Source organism: Cydia amplana, chromosome 12 (genome assembly GCF_948474715.1).
Source record: "Cydia amplana chromosome 12, ilCydAmpl1.1, whole genome shotgun sequence".
NCBI lineage: Eukaryota > Metazoa > Arthropoda > Insecta > Lepidoptera > Tortricidae > Cydia > Cydia amplana.
Genome location: NC_086080.1, coordinates 4,369,267 through 4,392,388, shown reverse-complemented (window position 1 = coordinate 4,392,388; position 23,122 = coordinate 4,369,267). Strand labels below are relative to the sequence as shown.

Here is a 23,122-nt window from a genome sequence, read left to right as displayed (position 1 = left end):
TTTAAAAGGACAAGTCTATTTTGGCCCGCGAGGCAGACGGATTTATATGTCATAATAAAATAACATGTATGCTTAGTCAACCCGTCAACCCTGCATTTTACAATCAACTCAATTAAATATCACTTAGCTACTAGTCAGTGATGAACAATTCGATAAAAAAATATATGTGTTTGACACAAAAGGGCGTTACTTTTCCTCCCAAACAGAGATTTGATAAATATTGAATAAATTCGTGTTCTAATACTCCAAATGACTGTCCAACCTTTAATATTTGCGCATAACACGCTAAAATTTGCATTAATCAAGCTATTTATCCGGCCTGACGACTTACGGCGGTTGACCTTGTAGTTATATTAACTAACATTAAAATTATACCTATTACAGGTTGCCTCGCTTCTCTTGTTCTAACTCGAGCGACTCAAATAGGGTCTTGAAGTTTCCGGCGCCAAAACCCTGAAAAAAAAAACATAATAACGCATAAAGTCGTCACAAGTGCCAAAAAGGTGCGCTCTACGCGTATCATGGCTTTTGCTAGTTTTGCTTCCCTGTTTTAAGTATCACCTGCCAGGATTTATGTCCAGAGGGTCTACCGCGAATAAGGAAAATCTAAATTTCGTTAATTGTCTCTATACCACGAATATAGAAAACCGATAGAGAGGTAGATAACTTAATTTCGTTTTTCGCGGTTAGTCCTCTGTTTCAACGCATATCTTGTCAAAAAGTGCACGGGTCTCATACACCACATAAGTTGCCAAATGCCAGCAGTGTACCTATCCTACGTTTTAATCACAAAAAGCCTTGGTGCTTTAGTTTGGCAAATATATATTTAAAAGGAGGAAAAATAATATTGGTTATGCGAAAAAGCATAACCAGTATTGTTTTTCCTCCTCCGATGTGTTCATATCTACATTTCGCAAAGGAATTGCGAGGAATAATAAGATAAAGGCAAGAGGGACCCTTTCGCCCACTCCCACTCCCTATTATCCTTTCGATGCACGGCGCATTTCCTTATGTCAAAAACGCACGCAGTTCGTGCTCAGTGCTATAACTGCGAAAATCGAAGTTCACAAATTGCGGGCCTTTTTCTCTGTCGCTCTAATTACGCCCTCATTGGAGTAAAGGAGCAAGATCCCCGCAATTTACGAATTTCGGCTTTCGCGGTAGCCCCTCAGACTGTAAGCTTAGAAGCATTCTACTTACATTGTGATTCCTCCTCTGTATAACCTCCAGGAACAAGGTCGGTCGGTCCTGCGTGTTCTTCGTGAAGATCTGCAGCAGGTATCCATCATCATCGTAGTCTATCAGGATGTTCAGCTTCTCTAGGATGTCTATGCTCTCGGCTACTTTTACTTTGCTGTGCGCTAGCTGCTGGCGAATGAGCTTGTAGTATTTTGAAGGGATTGAGAGGAACTCGACGCCTCGGGCGCGTAGGTTTGTAATCTGGAAAGAGTAAAATTAAATTAACTTTAAGGTCCTAGCTTTACCAGTGTGGTCTCATATCTCATCCATTCATTCACACAAAAATGTCTTCCCCTCTTCCTTTACCCAACCCACCTCTCCCTCTACAACTCATACTACAGATAGGTAAGTCTTGGCCTACAATCTGCGATCTTTCTTTTCCAGTCGATTCATTTTCCTACCTTCCCTTTAATCTCTTTTTGTCCGACTATTAACGATTGTCTTCAACCAAACTCACCGCAGTAATAATATCCTCCGTATTAATAGCTATATGCTGCACCCCAGCGCCCCCATGATACTCCACATACTCCTGGATCTGACTCTTCTTCTTCCCAGGGGCGGGTTCGTTTATCGGCATCTTGACTGTTTCCTCCCAGTTGGCCATCACGACGGAGCGGAGGGCTGAGTACTCTGTGCACACTTGCTTGTCGTCTACTGACCAGAACCTGAAAGAGCAAATTACAAAATACCAGAGCTATGGAGAAATATCTGTGATTAAAACCCGCAGCCTTCTGAACATCTTCTGCAATACCGTACCGGTCCAATGCAATTGAGCCACAAAATAACGAAAGAAGTCAAGAAAGTGACGGAGAACGGGATGGTCTTGGCAAGAAGCATCTGGATAGGTGTTATTTTTAGTAAACTACCTAGTTACGTACTGTCACGGAAAAAATACAATAAATACAGTCATGGACCTATAATATACTGTATTTATTATATTTTTTCCGTGACAGTAACTATAGGTAGTTTGCTAATAAAAATAACACCGATCCAGATGCTGGAAAAACCAAATACCTATATTTTTGTAAGAATGACACGACTACTGACAGTGCTGACTTTTATATTGATGAGCACCAGTCCATCATCAGTAGTAAGATACCGAAAAGCTGACAGCTGGCTCAGTGACCCAAAGATTTTGATGGTCTCGGACACAATTCATCATTTTTTTTACAGATAATTTACCTGTGGAACTGCAAGCACCGCTCGTACCACGACGCGGCCGTTTCCATACCGTTGTCAGGCTGGTTGCCGACTACGTGGTCGATGAAGTTTATCTCAACTTTAGGCCTAAAAACAACAAATATATTTTTTTTTATAAAAATACTACCTACATGCCCTACGTGACTTTATTAAGCTGGTTATTTTTATTCATTTTCACAAAATGTGAATATGATCGGTCTATTCTATACCTACTCCGTCCAAAGTCTAAATATGTTTGATTGACACATTTTAGACGCTGGACCAAATCTGGAGTACCTACCACTGTAATTAAATACTAATCATAAACCCAGAGGCGTATTTACAAATTTGGCGCCCCGGGCCATTTTGTTTTGCCGCCCCCCTTCATCAGTGACGATATAGTATTTTTTCTACTTCCGTACTTTTATTTGTCATTTAAAGGGTCGTGCACACACCTTTAAAACCCTACCTTATAGTTGTCAAGACAAGTCTATTCCCCAAAAAAGAATTTGTGCATACACGCAGTATCTTTTTGGCGATTTTACGATACTTTGTGTAATGACCACTTAAAAAATATTGAATGAAATACAGTGTTGCCAACCTTACTTTAAATGTCATCTCTGACAAATAAGTGAACCATAGACATGTTTTTTTTTAATTTCATTCATTCATTCATTCTTTTCCCGCCCGTACCCTCCATCTTTGCTAAATACTTCTTGAATTAAAAATATTTGTTAAATTTACAATTTTATTTAAAAGTGCTTGGTCGTAGAAAAAGTATTGTATGCAACGTTGTTTAACTGTGGCGTCGCGTGAGTAACAATTTGAGGTGAAGCCGAAAATTGTTAATAAAGGCGCCACGAGTATTTTTTGACTCAGTTAAACAACGTTGCATACAATACTTTTTCTACGACCAAGCACTTAGTTTGAAATAAAATTGTAAATTTAACAAATATTCTTAATTCAAGAAATAGCAAAAATGGAGGGTACGGGCGGGAAAAGAATGAATGAATGAATTAAATAAAAAAAAAATGTCTATGGTTCACTTATTTGTCAGAGATGACATTTAAAATAAGGTTGGCAACACTGTATTTCATTCAATATTTTTTAAGTGGTCATTACACGAAGTATCGTAAAATCGCCAAAAAGATACTGCGTGTATGCACTAATTCTTTTTTGGGGAATAGACTAAAGACTTGTCTTGATAACTATAATTTGAAAAATGTAGGCGCAAAGGGATATCGTCTCATAGAAAATTTGAATTTCGCGCCTTTTTTTACTGACAAGATTTGGTTGACCAGCTATATATGGTAGGGTTTTAAAGGTGTGTGCACGACCCTTTAAATAACAAATAAAAGTACGGGAGTAGAAAAAAGTATTTTACTTAAGAAAAAAAAAACCTGTAACAAGTAGGTACCTTTGGGGTGTGAAATAAAAAAAAACGAAACATTTACCATTTACTCACATAGGCATTTATATTGTTTTCCTATGTACAAATTGGTTGATAAAATCATCAATGACGCTGTCGTAATTTAAACGTTTGTCAGCTCCTAAGCTATTCAGGCGCTCTTCGCTGTCAAGTGGAACGTAGATAATTTTTAGGGTTCCGTAGCCAAATGGCAAAAAACGGAACCCTTATAGATTCGTCATGTCTGTCTGTCTGTCCGTCCGTATGTCACAGTCACTTTTCTCCGAAACTATAAGAACTATACTGTTGAAACTTGGTAAGTAGATGTATTCTGTGAACCGCATTAAGATTTTCACACAAAAATAGAAAAAAAAAACAATAAATTTTTGGGGTTCCCCATACAGAACTGAAACTCAAAAATTTTTTTTTCATCAAACCCATACGTGTGGGGTATCTATGGATAGGTCTTCAAAAATGATATTGAGGTTTCTAATATCATTTTTTTCTAAACTGAATAGTTTGCGCGAGAGACACTTCCAAAGTGGTAAAATGTGTGTCCCCCCCCCGTAACTCCTAAAATAACAGAATGATAAAACTAAAAAAAATATATGATGTACATTACCATGTAAACTTCCACCGAAAATTGGTTTGAATTGAACGAGATCTAGTAAGTAGTTTTTTTAATACGTCATAAATCGCCTAAATACGGAACCCTTCATGGGCGAGTCCGACTCGCACTTGGCCGCTTTTTTATTCTTTTGAGTGCAGAAAATGATCGTTCTGCACTGCAATTAGTTACTGCGGTGCAAAGAAAAATGCGCAATGCAATTTCTACATATCGGAATGCTTCTTTAAGGCCCTTATTTTTTATGAGTACCTAAGCTTAGTTGCCTTAAGCTTATTTTATTTTCGTAGGCGGTCAAAAAATGTTTTAATAAAACACATTCCTCTTGTAGGTCTACCGCGAGATCTAACGGGTATACTGTTTGAAGGTTTACGGCACTCCTAACTTCTGCCTCAGACATTGTGTCTAATTTACCTAAGAAGACAAAATTGGCCGTCACTACGTCGTATGACGTTTTGCGCTTCCTCAACTCGGCTAACAATTGATCATAAATTGGGAAAAAGGTACTTATTGAGTCGAAAGTGGTCACGTCCCTGTAGTAAGTAACACTTCTTCTTCGCGACTCTCGCCATCACGTTTTTTCCTCTTGATAACTCTTTTTTGGTTGTGCTTGTAGTCTTCGGTTGATTTCTTTTTACCTGCCTCTTCAAACTCGTCAAAACATTCTCTTTTAGTTTGAATAAATTTAATTAAGGAGTCATAAAGGTTAGAAACAACCTCCAGGTCTGAGTCAACCCCTTGCAGAACTTTTGAAGCTATGTTAAATTGCTTCAAAATAGCTCCCCAAAATTCTGACAAGATGGCCGTTTCCAGGGAATTTAGCTGTTTAATCAACCCTAGCTTCATTTTTCATTAACACGGTTTGGTTGCCAGAGTCACATTTTATTTTAGTTACGCCGTACTAATACTTCTTGAACGAAAATGTTGCTTAATTTAGGTACTTGTTGTTAGGTAGATATTTTAAGCAATTGGTGGGGTTTGAAGCATTCGTTTGTTTATTAATTTAAATGTCAATTAAAATATAATAAAAAATATAGCTAAGTTTGATTATAAAAGGCGCCCAGAAAAAGCACCAAGAGGGGGCGGCTTCGCCGCCCCCCCGAGGCCTGCCGCCCCGGGCCATGGCCCCCTTGGCCCTAGGGTAAATACGCCCCTGCATAAACCTGTGTAGATCTACGAGGTGATCTATACACCTAATACACCTATTCAAAGTTTTTCTCCTTACCCTGAACCAGGAGCCAGCGAATATAGAAAGAGATACTCACAAGAATTTGTTGATAGCATCCTGCTGTAACAGTTGGTATCCAGGCAAGAATGGCCCTTTGTAGTTGGTACGGTCGACCAAAGTATGTGTGTTGTCACCGTACTGTAAAAAACGGGATTAGTTACTCCACTAATACGAAACAAAACAATTGTAAACTACATTGAATTCACCGTCCAGTCAAGTTATCCTACTGTAGAAAGCACAGAATATCAACAAGTATTTACAGTATTACAGTACAACAAGTGTTTTTTTAAGTATACAATCTTCAGGATACGACTTAAAGGACAGAAAGTAAAACATTTGCAGGTCGATTTAAACTATTTAAAGCACTGAAAGCCTAGCCAAGAAACATGAAATATATTAGAAACGGGTCACTCACGTATTTTAAGTCGAAAAACGCTCGACATGTTGTGAGTGAGTGTTGTGTGCAACCCATCGTTTGACAATAATGCCATAAATGAGGGTAGTTTCTCGCCCCCCCTGCCGCCACCGGCGCCTGCGCCGAGTCATCGGGCGCGGAGAGCTACGGCCCGCAGTCTGCGCCGGTCCGCCACCGTAAACGCAAGCTCCTGATGACACTTCTCGGTACGAAGTGAAACATGTCGAGCGTTTTTCGACTTAAAATACGTGAGTGACCCGTTTCTAATGTATTTAATATGTCTTTGTCTCACGGAAGTTTTGTTATTAAAATTGCCTAGCCAAGATGCCAATCGTTCATCGACACACGCGAAAAGAAAATATAAAATGTATTGGGATGACAGTTGCTACGATGACAGTTGCTACGAAGTCACGTGACTGTTTCCAACGATTGTCATTGTCATCTTCGCGAGGTCCCCTGTGCTGCTGGCGCTTACAGCTGCGTTTACATACCGTTTTCAGCACAGCCATCCTGACTACACCAAATTCGTCGCGTTCCTCCCAGAGATCCCTCACGACCACAGCCCCCTGTTTCTTGGCGTACGACAAGATGTAGTCCAGGTTCTCAACTTGGAAGGCGACGTCCTTCACGAAGTCGCCGTGGTAGGCCACCTCGGTGGATAGCTGCGAGTCTTCGGGCTCGTATTGGGCTTGGAGAACGAATACGATCTAAGGATAAACATATTACGTTATCTACAAACATCATAAAATATTCCAGCCACATTTACAGGTTCATGGTTTATTTTTTCAAAAAATGCATTGAGGGAATTTAAAAATACGTGAAGTCTGTATTAGATTCAGTTATTAATAAATTTTCTAATAAGGAATATTCTGTCATAATTATGTTCTCTCTTTACGCCTGAATGCATAACTTTGCCTTGGTCAAACCCTTGCCCGAAGGCAGCATTACAAAAAAGTTGAATATCAACATAATCCAACATCCAACACAACAATATTTCGCATGGTATGTTTACTTATAGAGAATATCCTATCCTATGGATCAATCTGACTGTTGGTAGATACAAATTTATCCAGAGAAATGTTTGTGTAAGAGAAATGAAAATGTATGTAGGTACTTATTTATTATACATATAATTATTATACATATAATTATCTTACCTTATTTAATCTGACAGCAACCGAAGACAGTTTTCGGGAGCCAGTCTCCAAGCCCTTGAAAGCCAGTGGCTCGAACCCGAACCTCGTCACATAGTAACTGGCGGCCTGGAATAAGATGACAATTTTGACTTTTTAACACACCCGAAACGCGCGTTTAATTACGCAAGATATTACTCAAGTGTATCGCTGGAAAAATTATGAAGGACACTATTTTGGTCTTGGTGGTATTAATATGGTGGTAGGTACTTCAATGTTGTTCTGTATTTAAGCACTAACCTCCTGGACGTTTCGGACCTTTTTGCCCCTATTACGTGGAGCTCGACCTTCGCATTTAGACACTTGTACTATTGTTCTGTGTTTAAACATAGAGTTTGTGCGGAAAGAGAAGAGTCGTAACATGTATGGCCCAATACATTCCACGACTCTAATCTTCTCTTTCCGAACCGACTCTACTTACTTTACTCTTTGGTTTGAGCACTGACCTCCTGGACTATGTATGACTATGTCGTTCTGTACACAACTTGTTAATTGTAATGCCGTATATAGAGATTCGTAGACACCTACCTGTTTGGCATTAGACACCCAAAAGGTGAGATGGTCGAACGCCAGGAATTTCCCATTCTCAGGTTTCTTTCCCTTATCTGTGTACGTAGTCTGAAAGAAACAAAAGACGTTCGATAAAAAGTATGTACATATTCCGTAAATATACCTATTTATTCTGAAATACGTAAACCCGCCGGTCTGAGCTTTCGGGTAGATAAGTAATACTAGGTGTATTTCCCTCGGATATACAGTCGGCTCTGGCGACTCTGTTTACTTAATAGGTAATTGTTTTATTCCCTTCTTTCATTAATTCATCAACTCTTGTTAAAAAAGTAAAAAACAAAGAAATTTGAAGCGATGCGTACCTATACTTAGCACCATAAAGCTGTAATTTAACTGTTATTATTATTTTATGTTAAGGGGCCAAAAATATAGAGCATACCTAATTTCAGAGGACTCTCTACTACTTAATGTTTTCATTTTTCATATAATTGACCGGTATTTAATTTCGGTATCTCGGTTTTTGCAATTTATTTAGCTACAGCTAGGTACTCTGATAATTCAAAGCCATTTTAGAATAGGTATTAAAGATATACATATATATAGTCCGTCAACCAAATCTTGTCAGTAGCAATGTAAAGCAAACTAAAGTAGGGCAACACTCAAAGAGCAGTATTGCGCTAAGAAAAGCAGCAATGTACATCGAACCAACTGATTTTTTTTTCCGCTGAGCGCGCCCTGCGTACGTCAATTCAAATTGTCACTCGCGGTTTATTGAAAAAAATTGAAACATGGACGGACAATTTAAAAGCGATGTTAAAACAATGTTAATCAAAATGATGAACAAATTTGAAGATATCAAAAACAACTCCCTATCGTAGTGCTTATATTCTCTTTGTTCCCTAAGTCCCTTGTCTTCTAAGTTTACTAAAATAAAATCATATCAAAATGCAGATAATTAGATAGTGCATATATTTGTTATTTACAATATAATATGCCACTTGTTAATGTAAATTAGTGTACTGTTCAGGATAAATATGACATACCTGTGTAATTTTTTTGATTGGTATATATTGTACAATATACATATTAAAAATAAAACAACTGATATTTGGGTGTTTATTTAATTTAAAGGTAAATAAGATAAGGGTCACTTTTCGACTTGGTTGCGTTGTACACGTACATAAACCGCCATAGGTAAGTATTGTCTGAAAAGATACTACCTACTACGAACGCCTTATATTGGGCAAGATTTAATCCTGCAACAAACATGTATGGATTAGGTAGATATTGCGAAAGAACGGCGATATAATCAAGGCTCTTAATACTGTTTAAAAGGTTTACCTTTGTAAATAGTCACAACTGATTGCTGAAAATATTAGACATGTGGGCCTATGGACGGTTTCCAGGACACAATTTATGGTCTTGTTAGATAGATTTAGGCATACGTTTTAATTTTATTTATGCCTTTTAACCCTAAAACAAAAAAACTGAACATAATCTTAAAAGTTCGAAAGAGTTCTTCCAGTACTTGTCATAACCGCAATTTTTAGTAATGTTTACCATCAACGAGCATGATTGTACATTGTAGGCCCCTTAGCTTTGCTTATTCTTATTTAATGTATTGGTATTTAATGGTGACAGCAGAAATATCTCTTGAAACAGAAACGATTCAGAATGAAAACAAATAAGGTGACGGCTGTCATTCACGATTCCACATTCCACAGATAAAACACAGATGACACGCGTTTTGGAATTATTTGAACACAGTGTTGCTAACCCGCGATTTTTCAAATTTGCCGCCTTTTACTACTGACAAGATTTGGTTGACGGACTTTATATGGGCATGCAAGCCTTTTCGGCAAAATCTTCTTCACACTTAAATCCTCGATCTGAACTTTAAGTCTGGAACATTCGATTTAAACCTTTGAAGCCTTACTCGATTCATTTTAATCAATCAATAAATAAAACAAAAAACTTCACTTTTTCACGATAAAATGAGAAATAGGTACTCACCATTTTCAAATATCAATCCGTTAAAGCTTAAAAGTATCACGTTCGTAAATTTTCCTGGTTATAAAAACACAACAGTTTAGTGTGGCAATGTCACATGAACTAGGGACCTGTTATCTTCCGTCCGTTTTATATTGGAACCAGAAATGTTCTCGTTATAAGAAAACAAGTCGAAAGTAAAGCGGCGTCCATGTGGCGGCGTACTTATGTAAGTAGAATTTTCCACGCCTTTGGTTATTAATTCGCGTGGATAATTATAATCGACAAATGTTTATTAAAACAGTGCTCACGGTTAGAGATGGTACTTTATTTCTTCCTTATTTCTGCGATGCAACCAGCAGCCACCCATACATAATACGGGGTGTCTCTTCGTACTTTAGCCTCCGAGGTGTGCTTATAGGTCATACTGAGCTGACTTTTACCATGACACCAATCTCGTCATTGCGAAGTAAATGTTGGCCCTCCAAAAGAACACATTCTACATCTAATCAGCCAAAATGTATGAAACAGCCAAATTTTCTCATGTCTTCGGGGTTGGGGTAGTGGTAAAACTTGGTCAGTATGACCTATTCATTCATCTAAAAAAGTATATAGGTATACCTACGCAAAATATGGCTAAGGGTAGAAAATACATGCGGTAGAACTTTTGAATCCACAATTCTTTTTAAAGCATATCGGTGGCAAACAAGGACGCAGGTCTACAAGCGGTTGCCTTAGCCTACGGATGCTTGTAAATCTAATCGTAATACCTACCATATGAGAGTTCCGACAATTACACTCCTTTTTAACCCTTTTTCACAGCAGGTAGTTCAATTTAGGTGTCATAAACAATTTAATTTTGTTGTAATACTTACACATCACATCAAGGAGTGTTTATCAGCAATGGACGTTTCTTTAGATGCCAATGTGGAGGCGTGGTCAGAAAATCATGCGATAGGCAAATAAACACTGTTGCTGCGTAGCGCCGAGCCTCCGTTGCACAGTGGGCCATTTTCCACAACACAGTCATGAGGAAAATTCACCACTTCAAGTATTTCATGGATGATAACATACAATAGAGATATTTTTTATTAGCAATGAGTTATTGAAAACTTTCGCGTTTTGAACACATATTAACTCACATTTATAGACGGGTCTAACGCGAAATTTATTCACATACCTTTATTTCGCGTTAGACCCGTCTATAAATGTGAGTTAATAATGAGTTATTGATTTTAAAAGTGAAAAGCACAACTGAAATAGATGGCGCTGTACTGATGGGTACTGCGCCATATTTTTGAGGTCATAATTAGGTAGGTAAATAGGTTGTTCTTAGTTCTCTATAAATAGTAAGAAAGTGAGCAATACTGATTTCCATAGTTTTTATCAACTATAAACCAAAAAAAGCCCATAAAAGGTTTGTGTAATATGTACTAGGTAAAGGATGACTCACGTTAGACCGGGCCGTGTCCGGGCCGCAGCTTCGTTTTCTATGGGAAGCATCACGTGATCACCTGTCATCTGTCATAGAAAAGTAAGCGCCGGAAGCTCCGGCCCGGACACGGCCCGGTCTAACGTGAGTCATCCTTAAAACAGTAACAGTAAAACCCTGCAGTTACTCTATGAAATGTCAAAACGATTTGTTAGGTACCTAATTTAATACTTTTATTTATTTTTACTTAAGCTTTACAGGGATATTTAATTCCGTAAAACTAATATTACTAAATTACTAAGCACATATATGTACCTAAATATTTTTCTTTTCTTTCTTTCTGTTTTTGATGATTTTAAGATAATTTCAAGACTCAAAAACCCGTTTGATTCTATGGCAAATTTCCATAAATTTAATGGAAAAATAGGCCAATCACATGAGTAAACAACTTTGTCCACAGTTCACACAGCACCGAAATACAGTGCGAGAAGCCGGTAAACAATATGCAAATGGCATTGGATATAGAAAACTGGATTCCTCTCGAGAACACAGCACAGAGATGGGGTGGCGTGGCGTCACACTCTTGACCTACGGCTAGCGGTAGACCTAGTATCTGTCCTGTCTTTTATCTGTCTCTTACAGGGATGTTGCGGATGCAGATTTTTTGACATCCGCGGATGCGGATGCGGATATTTAAAGGCTTACATCCGCGGATGCGGATGCGGATGTCAAGATTAGGTACTTAGAAAACGTCAAATATTAAATTTTTAGTATTTTTTTATTAAAAAAAAACGAAACGTTTAGTATTTGACGTATTTGAGCAAGAATATAGGTGCGTTATATTTAATAAACAGTAACTTGGCCGACTTTTCTGGATCTAGACGATTTCGTTATAGGTAATGACGAAATTACCTAGCACTTACGCCGCCTCTAAGACGTTCCTGTACCGGCTTGTTCAACATCCGCATCCGCATAAGCTCCGCATCGATTTTATGCGGATGCGGATGCAGATGCGGATGTTGAAAATAATGCGGAAGTTCCGCGGTTGCGGATGCGGATGCGGATGTTCGCAACATCCCTGGTCTCTTAGGCATCAGAAGTACCAAAATCATAAGATAGTTTATTTAAAGTTACTCGTAGTTGTTGCATAATTTAGCTACAGGTAAATAGGTATTTAAAGACGGTAAAACTTTAAAACTGCAATGAAAAAGTACGAAATAAAAACACCTTCAAAAGCAATGGCTACAAAATGTTTATAATGATAGGAAACGTACCTATCATGATTATAATTTTATTATCTATATGTAGGTAGGTAGTCTAGCATAGTTATTAATTTAGTTTTTGCTTTGATACCCTATATAACTTAAGTGACAACAAGTTATTGTATTTTAAAAGTAAGATGGTAGCATAAGTTTCCATTAGGGATGCTGCAACAAATGTAGTTTAATTCTTGCTAGATTTTCAACAAAGAAAAACACTCAAGCGATTATCTACCATATTCGACCATGATAAAGTTTACAATTGCTCAAAATGCCAGTTCCATAGACGATAGCTTCGACAGCGCACACGCTCATCATTTGTTTATCGGTTGGATTTTTGTCGCGCGCGCATCCACCCCACTTCCCAAGCTTCATATAAAATACCATAGGGTTGCTTGCGTCAACCTGGCTCTCATTTGCATAACTGCTTATTTCAAATTATGGCGCAACACTTTAGTTGAGTTTCTGGAAAAATAACTAACTGACGCGGTACGTAAGTACTTGTGATTGGAGAAAAATAGGTCATCATTGGCCACAGCATCTTTGCAGATGATAGTTGCACCTACTGAAGAGGTATTTTAAGGAGGAAGTCATCGACTGCGATGACTAATAGACCAATTCGTTTCTGCTTAAGGTAGTCCAACCAGAGCTCGTCTTGCTTTGCCATGCCTTTACGCAGGTTACGACGCCACTCCGGTCTCATCTCATGTATGTACCTAATTACCTATGTATCTACATGTATTTAGGTCCTGCATTAACAGTAACCATCGGATATTGGGGAATTTTGAGTACTTACTCTGGTTTCTCATAAAACAGGTTCCCACTATAACCATGTTATAAATTATTCACTTGGCGTAGCGCTTGGCATGAAAACTTAGTGAGATTCGACGCTCATATGTGTGAGAAATAACAGACATTTAAAAGCCGCTGCAGGAGACCATCGAGTGCGCCGACTTCTGGCCGAAGGGTGTCGTATTTCGGAGGTTCCGGGGCAAACTGCCGAATCCGACACAGCGGGCTCAGCACGGTTCCATTTTTATCGACTATCACTATGCCCGTCACTTTCGCACTTACATACTTGTTAGAACGTGACAGACATGGTGACAAATGATAAAAATGCGACCGTGCTACTACGTCACTTTCGCACTTACATACTTGTTAGAACGTGACAGACATGGTGACAAATGATAAAAATGCGACCGTGCTACTAGGGCAGGAGCAGACGATTCAGCGGAGCCACGCCGTTTTGTCGACTAAATAACTAGTGTTTAGTTTTAAGTTTATAAAATACATATGTATGTTAGTCTGTAAGGTATTTGTAATATGGGCCTTGTTGCCTGAATTAAACTTCTAAATAAATAAAAAAAAAATAAAAAAAAAGTAGGTAAAATTTAATGATTACAATATTTAAGTACTTATACAAGTAGCATCTACACTGTTAACTGACAGTTCATAAACCTTATTAAAATAGGCATAAGGTCTACCTATGGACAGTTAAGTGTTGCTGGTTGTACATGTTACGTTTTTTTTGATCTTTATTCTTCAGTTTTCTGGTCTTCAGACGATTCTGTTGTCTTCTGGTCTTCGGACAATTCTGTTGTCTTCTGAGCGTCCAGGCGTTCGATGGCTTCAAACACCCATTTGTAATTCATGGCTCCAAAACCCTGGACAGAAAATTGTTATTAAAGCTAAACGTTCGAGTGTTTGACAGCCTGATGGAATATCCAGACAAAAGTCAGCTTGAAAATCCTGATATTTACTGGACAATTCTCTAAACAATTGGTCTCGTTAATTAGGACTTGGCAAGAAAGTTTTCTAAAAATATACATCTTTCAATAGACTTTTTTGCCAAGAAGCCTCATAGGTATCTTTTTGGACCTAAAATTAGTCCAAGTGGCAATTCTTCCATTGGTGATCTCTCTCTGGAGGCCGATTTTTAAATTTCGACCACTCGATTTCGTGTAGGTATTTCGGTAAATAATATCTCCACTACTAGGCATTTAAATTCTACTAATAGAATTGAAATCGAGTGGTAAATACCAATAGATTCCAAATTTCGATCGCTCGTATTTCAAAAATTAGCATTTCGCCGTTTTCCACCGATTTTCGAGTGACGAAATCGAGCGATCGAAATTCAAAAATCGGCCCCCAGGTTTACAAATGCACAACCTTCACTTTCCTCTGCCCAACTTCAGCCTTAGCTATCTTCTAATGAGGTTTATGCGAGTAAGACAAAAATGATGACTAACACAAAAATCGTCGATATAACAATGGATGGCACCAGTTTCGAATATGTAAGCGAATATGTTTACTTGGGACAAATCATCTCTGTGGAGAATATGATGTCCAAGGAAATAAATAAAAGAATAGCCAGCGGGTGGAAAAAGTATTGGTCACTTAAAGAAATTATGAAGAGCAAAGATTTAAGCGTCAACATCAAAAAGAAAACATTCAACACCTGCGTTCTACCTTGCCTAACGTATGGCTGTGAGACCTTGTCTCTTACCGAAAACCATCGCGAGACACTTGCAAGGTGTCAAAGGGCAATGGAGCGTAGTATGTTAGGGATCAAACTATCAGATAAGATCAGAAACTCAGAAATAAGAAATAAAACAAAGATTACCGACATACTTGCTCGCATTGACCATCTAAAGTGGGGATGGACAGGCCACATGCTACGCTGCCCAATAGAAAAATGGAGCAAACAGATTACTCTATGGTACCCCAGAGGCTGTACTAGAAAGCAAGCACATCCATTCACAAGATGGAAAGACGACATCCGTCTGACTCTGGGGCCATACTGGATGAGGGTTGCTGCAGACAGATCCCAATGGAGACAGTTGGAGGAGGCCTATGCCTTACGGCACACCGAACTAAGAGATATATTATAAAAAATAAAAACATTTGTATATTCAATTGTAACTTGATATCGTTCGGAATAAATGGCTATATTATTATTATTCTCTTTATTTATTTTTGGTCTTAAGTTAGGTTATTTTATAATATGGATATAAAAATAAAATACAAAAACACTTACAAAAACAATACAAAATACTTATAAACATATTATAAAAAACCTAACCTAGGGTGCCGCCAGCAGCGGGGCAAGGCCCAAGCTGCCGGTGGTCAGGGCTGCAGAGAGAGGAACCGGCGGACTATCCGCGCCGTGTCCAAGATCACCGCCTTCTGCATCTGACCCTTGATCCAACCACCTTATTATTATTATTATTATAATGAGGTTTATAAAAAACCCTGACACTCGCCAAGTTTTCCGCAATCCTGACAAATGACCATAAATCCTGACATGTCAGGGGAAATCCTGACGTATGGCAACCCTAGTTAAGTATATGTATGTCTATACATTTTAGACAAAAAGACACATGTCTTACCCTGTGATTCCTCCTCTGTAGAATCTCGAGGAACAGAGTGGGGCGCGCTTGCACGTGCTTGGTAAACGCTTGCAGCATGTAGCCCTAAATCAATTTAGAAACATTTATAAAACACCAGCAACTGCACAATTTGCTCATTAATTGTTAAAAATAAACCTAATATACCTACCTAATAACGGTTAAAAATGATTGCCCGGAAGATTAATTTTCCTTAACTCTTGGAAATAAAAAAACTAATCTCCGGGTGTACTTATGATCTAATAAGTTTTTTTTCTCTAATGAGAGACATAGCGAAAAGTTTCTCTCTTTTATGTTTCTCCAATTACTTATTAGCTGGATGTCCACCGAATGCTCTAACGCTCTTCGATCGGTTGCATTTTGTTAAAGACCTCTAGCTCCAGGAGCTGTCCATAATCATTGCTTGTAGTAGTATCAACATTTGGATCCTTCTAAAGATAGTAAACAGCAATTGATAGTAAACACCCTATCACTACACTAAAACCTCAGTCACCTTTTCGTCGAAATCTATCAGCACACAGTTCTCCTGCAGCTCGTCGATGGTCTCGGAGACCTTCAGGGAGCTCCCGGCCAGCTTTTCTCGGATGACGTCATAGTACGTCGGCGGGAATGCCAGGATCTCCGCGCCACGAGCTTTCAGGTTTCGGATCTGGTGAATTAGAAATATTATTTTCATGGAATAGGATGCTATTTGAATTTAGGCTAACCACTTGACCGTCCGACGATAGCATAGTATCCGAAAAAAATATGCTCTTAACCGTCCGCGGGAACCTTACTATCCAAAGGGGTGGAAGAAAGAATTGATTTCAGAGCCATCTAACGGAATATTTCGGCATTATTTACTAATTCTCTTGATGCAACAACGTAGCCTAACTAAATAGTTAGCTCTAAAAAAATATAGATGGCACTGTACGCTAGGGTTTTGTAGAAAGTTGTGGATACTCAGCGCGGGGCGTGCGACGCTAAAAAAACCCGGACGGTTGAGAGGAAAACAGTCTCGCGGGCCGGACGGTCAAGTGGAGGATCTCAGAGTACTAAATACATTTTTATTTCTGATCAGTTTCATATTGCGTAGAAAATAGTTATTTGCTTTACAAGGGGGTAAACTTGTTTTTTAACTCCTCGTGCTGCGTGCCAGGTTTGTTTGTGGAGTTGCCTGCATCAAATTCTCCGCAACTTTTGCGTAGTACCTACCGTAAAATGGGGTGAGTAGGTTTCGCGGTGAGAGTTGGGTTATGAATGGGGAGAGAAAGGATGAAAGGGGGGTGAGATGGAATTTTAAGGCTACTGCTACAAAAATAATGTATGCCAATTTAAAATGGAGCTATAGTAATACTCATAATAAAAAAAATCGATCCAACAATCTTCCAAAATCACCTTTGTATGAAAACCCAGCTCACCCCAAATACGAGGGACTAAGTACGGGGTGAGGTGGGTTTTCCTGATTATCGTCAAAGTTATAAAATGGAACTACCCAAAATAAAATAAAAACTAAAATACAAACGTCCGGAACACTTATTATATACACCATTCAGTTTGCATATGTAAAAATAAAATGTTATCGAGGTCTGAATGTCAGTTTTGATCCTACTCACCCCATTTTACGGTACCTACCTAGCTTCATCGTTCGATCTTGAGAATGCATCCTTGTCGACCTCTAAAGTCAGTAGGTCTTCCTTAGTTCCTTAGTTTAGGTTTACTTACAGTGGCTATGATATCGTCGGTATACAAGGCGACATGCTCCACGCCCGACGTGCCGTGCGCCTTCACGAACTCGCTGGCTTTGCTCGTCGGCCTGAGACCCTTGGCCGCTTCGTTCATTGATAACTGTGAAGTGAAATTATAAATACAGGTAAGGTCATGTGGGGAGGACATTAGAAAAACGGTAGGTATGAGATTCTCTTGCTCCAATGTTTCTAGATCAAACTTTACAGTATAACCCCCCTTATTCATAAACGTCTGCTAAGTTAATCAGTTGATGATCGTCGTTTGTCCCTCTCTATGGCATAACGACAGATAGGAACAAACGCCGATCATCTACTGATTAAGTTAGCAGACTTTTGTGAATAATGCCATAAGTATTTAGTTAAATTAAGCTGTGACGAATTGGGTTAAATACAATATGGAAAAGAGCAACAAACTATAAAACTGGCTATTTGCTTGATGCAATCAATGGATACGACCGATGTTTGATGGTTAACGATTAGTAATAAGTATAAAAAAAATACTTTGGAATGCGATAAAACAAAAGTAAGTACTTATGTCTCAACCTTCGTTTTGATTTACCTGATGCTTCTATCCTTTCTATAATTGTGTGTATAGGTACTATTTTATTTTTATTTACTATTTCTATGTGTATTTTCGTACTTACGAGAACATTGTCGTGTTTGTTGATGACAGAAGCGGAGTTAATGCACGAGTAGGGTACTAGATCATGGGTGTAGTCGATGCACCAGAATCTAAAAAAAAAAAACAAAAGAAGAAAAGATCCTGGTGTCTATATCCAAGTCCAAGACAGGAGGGGGAAGAGGCTAATCCATGCTACCGAGAGTACCGAGTACCGCTCTCTATTAGCACTCTTTCATATTAGTGCGACAGTGACAGTTGCGTTTAGTTCGTAGTGTTAGCGATTGGCATGTTGTCTGGGGCCTGGTTGTTAGTACCTAGGTATTAGTATTACCTGTGCATATTCAGGTTCTTCTCGTACCAGGCTATGGAATCCTCCAGGGTCCCGTCTGCCACGTTGCCTTCCACGTGGTCTATGTACTCTAAGTTCGTCTCCGGACTAAAATAACACAATTAACAACATAAGGAGGTACCTCTCTATCCAAGTTATAAGTATATGGTGTATTCCCATTTGTCCTCGCCCCACTTATACAGGGTGTTTTCTGTAACAGTAGCAATAAATTAAACTGTGGACTGTACTCCTCAAACTGACCAACATTTGTTCAGCAACTTTTGAAAATAACTCGTGTTTTGATTTTTATTACACTTTAAAGTTTATTCTAAGACGCAATGTATTGCCAATTTTGTTATGTTTAAAGCCTGACAAGCAACGTCAAACACACTGATGTCAGCGTACGTTGAAGGCAATATTTATTTTGTATGAAATAGAGGAAGTTTAAAGGATTCATCATTTTTAAATTTGCTGAACAAATGTTTGTCAGTTTGAGGAGTACAGCCTTTAGATTAATTTATTGCTCCTGTTACAGGAAGCACCCTGTATATTTGCCCGGCGAGGACAACTGTTTGGGAATACTCCAGTTTTATCTGTGAGATAGGTACAAAGAAATTGTTAAACTCAGGAAAAAATAAGAAAGAATATTTCCCTCGCTGGTTATTAGTCATGTCATGTTGCTACCATATCGCTATTTAGTATGATGTGATACGTGGTGATAATCACGAGTGATAATGTTAATTTCAAAATAACTTTCTGGGGCCTTACCATGATGTCCTTAAATAAATAAGGACATCATGGTAAGGTGTCCTCTATTATTTGGCCCCAGGCTTCAAAAAACTGCATGACAGTGCCACTTTTTACAAAATTAAAAAAAGTTGAAGGCCAAATTTTCTGATTGATACTTACAGTAATTGGTCTAAAGGATCACTTTCCAAAGGTTTGAAGCCGGGTAACCAAAATCCATTATATTTACTGCGATCGATTAGTGTGTGCGTGTTATCGCCATACTGGAAAAAACAAAAGTTCGATATTCTTAAATAAGTTGCAAGCCAATTTAATGTCAACTGTGTTCTTCAAAAGCGAACTGGGCTTATTTAGACGGCGCGCGAACTCGTACATACGATTTTAGTTACATTGCGGACGATTGAGGTTACATCAATTCAGACGACCGATCAAATGACGCAATGTAATGAAACTCGCATGTGAGTTCACGCACCGTCTGAAATGAGCCCTAACTTAACCCATATAAACCCAGCTGAAAAAGCAAATGACATAATAAGGTAGGTAGCTCCTGTTTACTGTTTGTATAAGTACCTCAGTGTTTATTTGTTTTCAAATATTTGCATGCCTACTACGAATTGGTACAACTGCGTCGTATTTATCTAATGCGTTTTATTGAGGTAAACAACACATCCTCACAGTACTACCGATCTATTTACACCGATTTATAAAGACAGGTAAACACATCACAGTGCGAATAGGTACACAATCCTTAAAGGAGGATTGTAAGATAAGATAACAGTCTGTGAAAGAGAAGAGTCGTGGAATATAATGGGAACCAATACATTCCATGACTCTTTCTCTTTCTGCACAGACTAAAGCAAGAGGTGAAAAGAAAAAGATGTAAGACAAAGATAGTATATGATTCTCTCTGTCTATGTTTGAAATGAGACAGGCCTTTGACAAACTATATGAATGAACTCACCGTCCTCAGCACCGCATACCTCACCACCCCCCCTTCGTCCGCCTCCTCCTTCACCCCCTGTACCTCCGCGCCCCCCTGCTTGGCCCCCCGCACCAGCGCGTCCAAGTCCTCCACCAGGAAAGCCACATCCTTCACGAAGTCTCCGTGGAGGGACAAATCGGGGGCCAACGGGGAGTTCACAGTTGTTGGTGACTCGAAGGCGATTGTTATCTGAATTGAGAGAGAATTACAATACAAGATATTTTATTTTCAGACCATGTATATAGTGTTAGTGTATATGTGTTTATTAGTGCATAAAAACTTAATATACAATACATACCTAGAAACAAAACATAATTAAATAACTAACCTACAAAACTTAAAAATTAAATCTAAAAATAAATAAAACTAATCTTAAAATAAATTATTACAAACTATCCCTCTGCGGAATGGTACCGTAGATGCTGGCAGCATTTCCTCGTTGTATCGCAATACTTATTCTTTGTGCGAGGAAGCTGCCAGATCTACGGTCACCAGTGGCGTCTGCTATCCTTTTGGATAGCAGATATATAGATAGATCTTTAAATAGCGTAGACGCGTTCGGACCCCACGGGCCAAGGGTCTCGACACCAAAAGGTACGAAATCGTATTCGGAGCCGAGACCCCTATATTTGGTCTTTTTTAATTTTTCGGCCGCCTCTGCCGCCGCGCCGGCTTTTGCAGTAGTGCCGTGGAGATGAGACAGGGCTAGGGTGTCCACACAGGTGGCGTCCCACACCAGCACGGCCTATCTTCCACGGAATTAGTGTATATTAGTGAAACCTATACTAAATTATAAACTACGCCTCTGGATCCCATATAATAAATAAAATAAATAAATAAATATTATACGACATTATTACACAAATTGACTAAGCTCCACGGTAAGCTCAAGAAAGCTTGTGTTGTGGGTACTCAGACAACGATATATATAATATACAAATACTTAAATACATAGAAAACAACCATGACTCAGGAACAAATATCTGTGCTCACACAAATAAATGCCCTTACTGGGATTCGAACCCAGGACCGCGGCCTCGCAGGCAGGGTCACTACCCACTAGGCTAGACCGGTCGTCAAATATAGGCCATATGTAGGGTTGAAACGTTTACAATTTTATTACAGCCCAAAACTACGTTGGGACGGGTAATGATCCAGAAATTAGGTTCCATTAAAATCACTTTCTGGAACAAGATAGGGAATTGTTTTTCTGAATTTATAGGCATGGTCAAGCCGTGAAAATGTCCATTGTGCTATGTATATGTAAATGAAGTGGCACAGCGTAGCATAGCACAGCTACCCTCACCTATTTGTATTTATAATATTGGTATTTGCTCAAATGTGCCGCGTCACTTTCTTTTGAACCACTTTAGTTTAGGTAAAGCCCTTTTTCTCCGTTTTTACCTTTCGAAAGGAGGAAAAAAAATATTTAAAAGTTAATAATATTGTATTTACTGACCTTATTAAGTTTCACAACAATGGTGGTCACAGGTTCAGAGTCGCTGGACTCGCGAATGGCGAACGGTCGGAATCCGAACCGCGTCACGAAGTAGCTTGACGCCTGAAAATGTTTCACTTAAGTCAATTTTTAATATGCCTGGCCCCGTAGACAACATGCCAATCGCTAACGCTACGTAGCGATCGAAACGCAACTGTCACTGTCACACTAATATGGAAGAGTGACGAGAGACAAAGCGATTCGATGGCGAAGCGATAGCGATTGTCACCTTGGCTAGGCCGACTGGTATCCACGTCAGAGGACCGGATCATCGAGGTCGACAAATTATCGAGTAGCAAAAACTTATTTACCTACTTCTTTATCAACGTTTTCGAGAAGTCATAATGCCGATCCCTAAATCAGTAATTGTGGCTGCAAGGCTGCAACCGATGTCTCTTGAAAGTCTTGAAGCTAAGTTAAGAGGCACTATGTTAGTTACACATGCGCCTACAAGTTTGAAATAGCAGTAGTTGGTTAGAACTACTTTTAAGAAAACTTGAAATATCAAGTTCGAGAAACTATAGCTCTAGCCGCCCAGAGGCCTATAAAAAGGCCTTCTGTTCCAATGTATTTTTAATCTTTATATATATTGAAAAATGATAATTGCATTTGTCATGGCAAATTTTGAATTGTGGCCGGCTAGCGGTATTAATTAATAAACTAAGGTTCACTTGCACCATCCCACTAACCCGGGGTTAAGTATATTATCAGAAGGAACAAAATTTAACTTACCGTTTTAGCATTAGCCACTCTGAACACGAGATGGTGAAAATTCAACACTTTTCCCTCCTTAGGCACTTTATTTTCAGATTTCTTTCCTTTGGTCATCTTCTTTCTTGACTTTCTGGGTCTGTTCACAAATAATTTTATATAGAGGAAGAATATTAAACATAGAAACTGTTTAACACAATTTATAATATACATGATAACGTAACACAACATGTTTTTGTAACTGGAATATGTTTTAGAGACAAATTTTGGGAAAAAAGTAAAATTATTCGCATCTTACTTAAAACCTCGTCATACATGATTGACATACAATGGTAATACGTTGTACAACTTGTACAATACTTGTAGTATTGTGTATGTGTAAATACCTACAGATTCTCGAAAAAAGAAGTAGGAGCATGTTTATGTGATTCCTAAGTGTAAATATGAACTAGGTACGATAAAATAAAATAAAACTATGACGAGTCAGAGACTAAAGAAAATAAATCAATTTTATGAAATAAGTGATACCAATCAAAAAGTGAATACAATTATGAAAATACCTATAGTTATCTATAAAAAATATAAATACGATATTATCGGTTTAGCTAAAATTAGAAGAACTG

The 23,122-nt window shown here is 38.6% G+C and overlaps 2 protein-coding genes across 2 annotated transcripts; both read right to left on the bottom strand.

Annotated features, from left to right (window-relative positions):
- Positions 1-268: 268 nt before the first annotated feature.
- On the bottom strand, positions 269-9,947 carry LOC134652794 (4-hydroxyphenylpyruvate dioxygenase-like). The gene is made up of 9 exons (XM_063507960.1): positions 9,811-9,947; positions 7,816-7,905; positions 7,252-7,356; positions 6,586-6,801; positions 5,717-5,817; positions 2,422-2,526; positions 1,697-1,904; positions 1,201-1,440; positions 269-453 (listed from the first exon to the last, which is right to left on the bottom strand). Exons 1-9 carry the CDS (start codon positions 9,811-9,813, stop codon positions 379-381), a joined length of 1,143 nt encoding a protein of 380 aa, XP_063364030.1. The 5' UTR covers positions 9,814-9,947; the 3' UTR covers positions 269-378.
- A 4,065-nt stretch (positions 9,948-14,012) lies between these two features.
- LOC134652697 (4-hydroxyphenylpyruvate dioxygenase-like) lies at positions 14,013-22,749 on the bottom strand. Its single transcript, XM_063507860.1, has 10 exons — positions 22,521-22,749; positions 21,750-21,851; positions 20,270-20,479; positions 19,471-19,571; positions 18,565-18,669; positions 18,256-18,343; positions 17,589-17,711; positions 16,378-16,533; positions 15,867-15,950; positions 14,013-14,141 (listed from the first exon to the last, which is right to left on the bottom strand). Exons 1-10 carry the CDS (start codon positions 22,728-22,730, stop codon positions 14,013-14,015), a joined length of 1,308 nt encoding a protein of 435 aa, XP_063363930.1. The 5' UTR covers positions 22,731-22,749.
- Between the last annotated feature and the right edge of the window lie 373 nt (positions 22,750-23,122).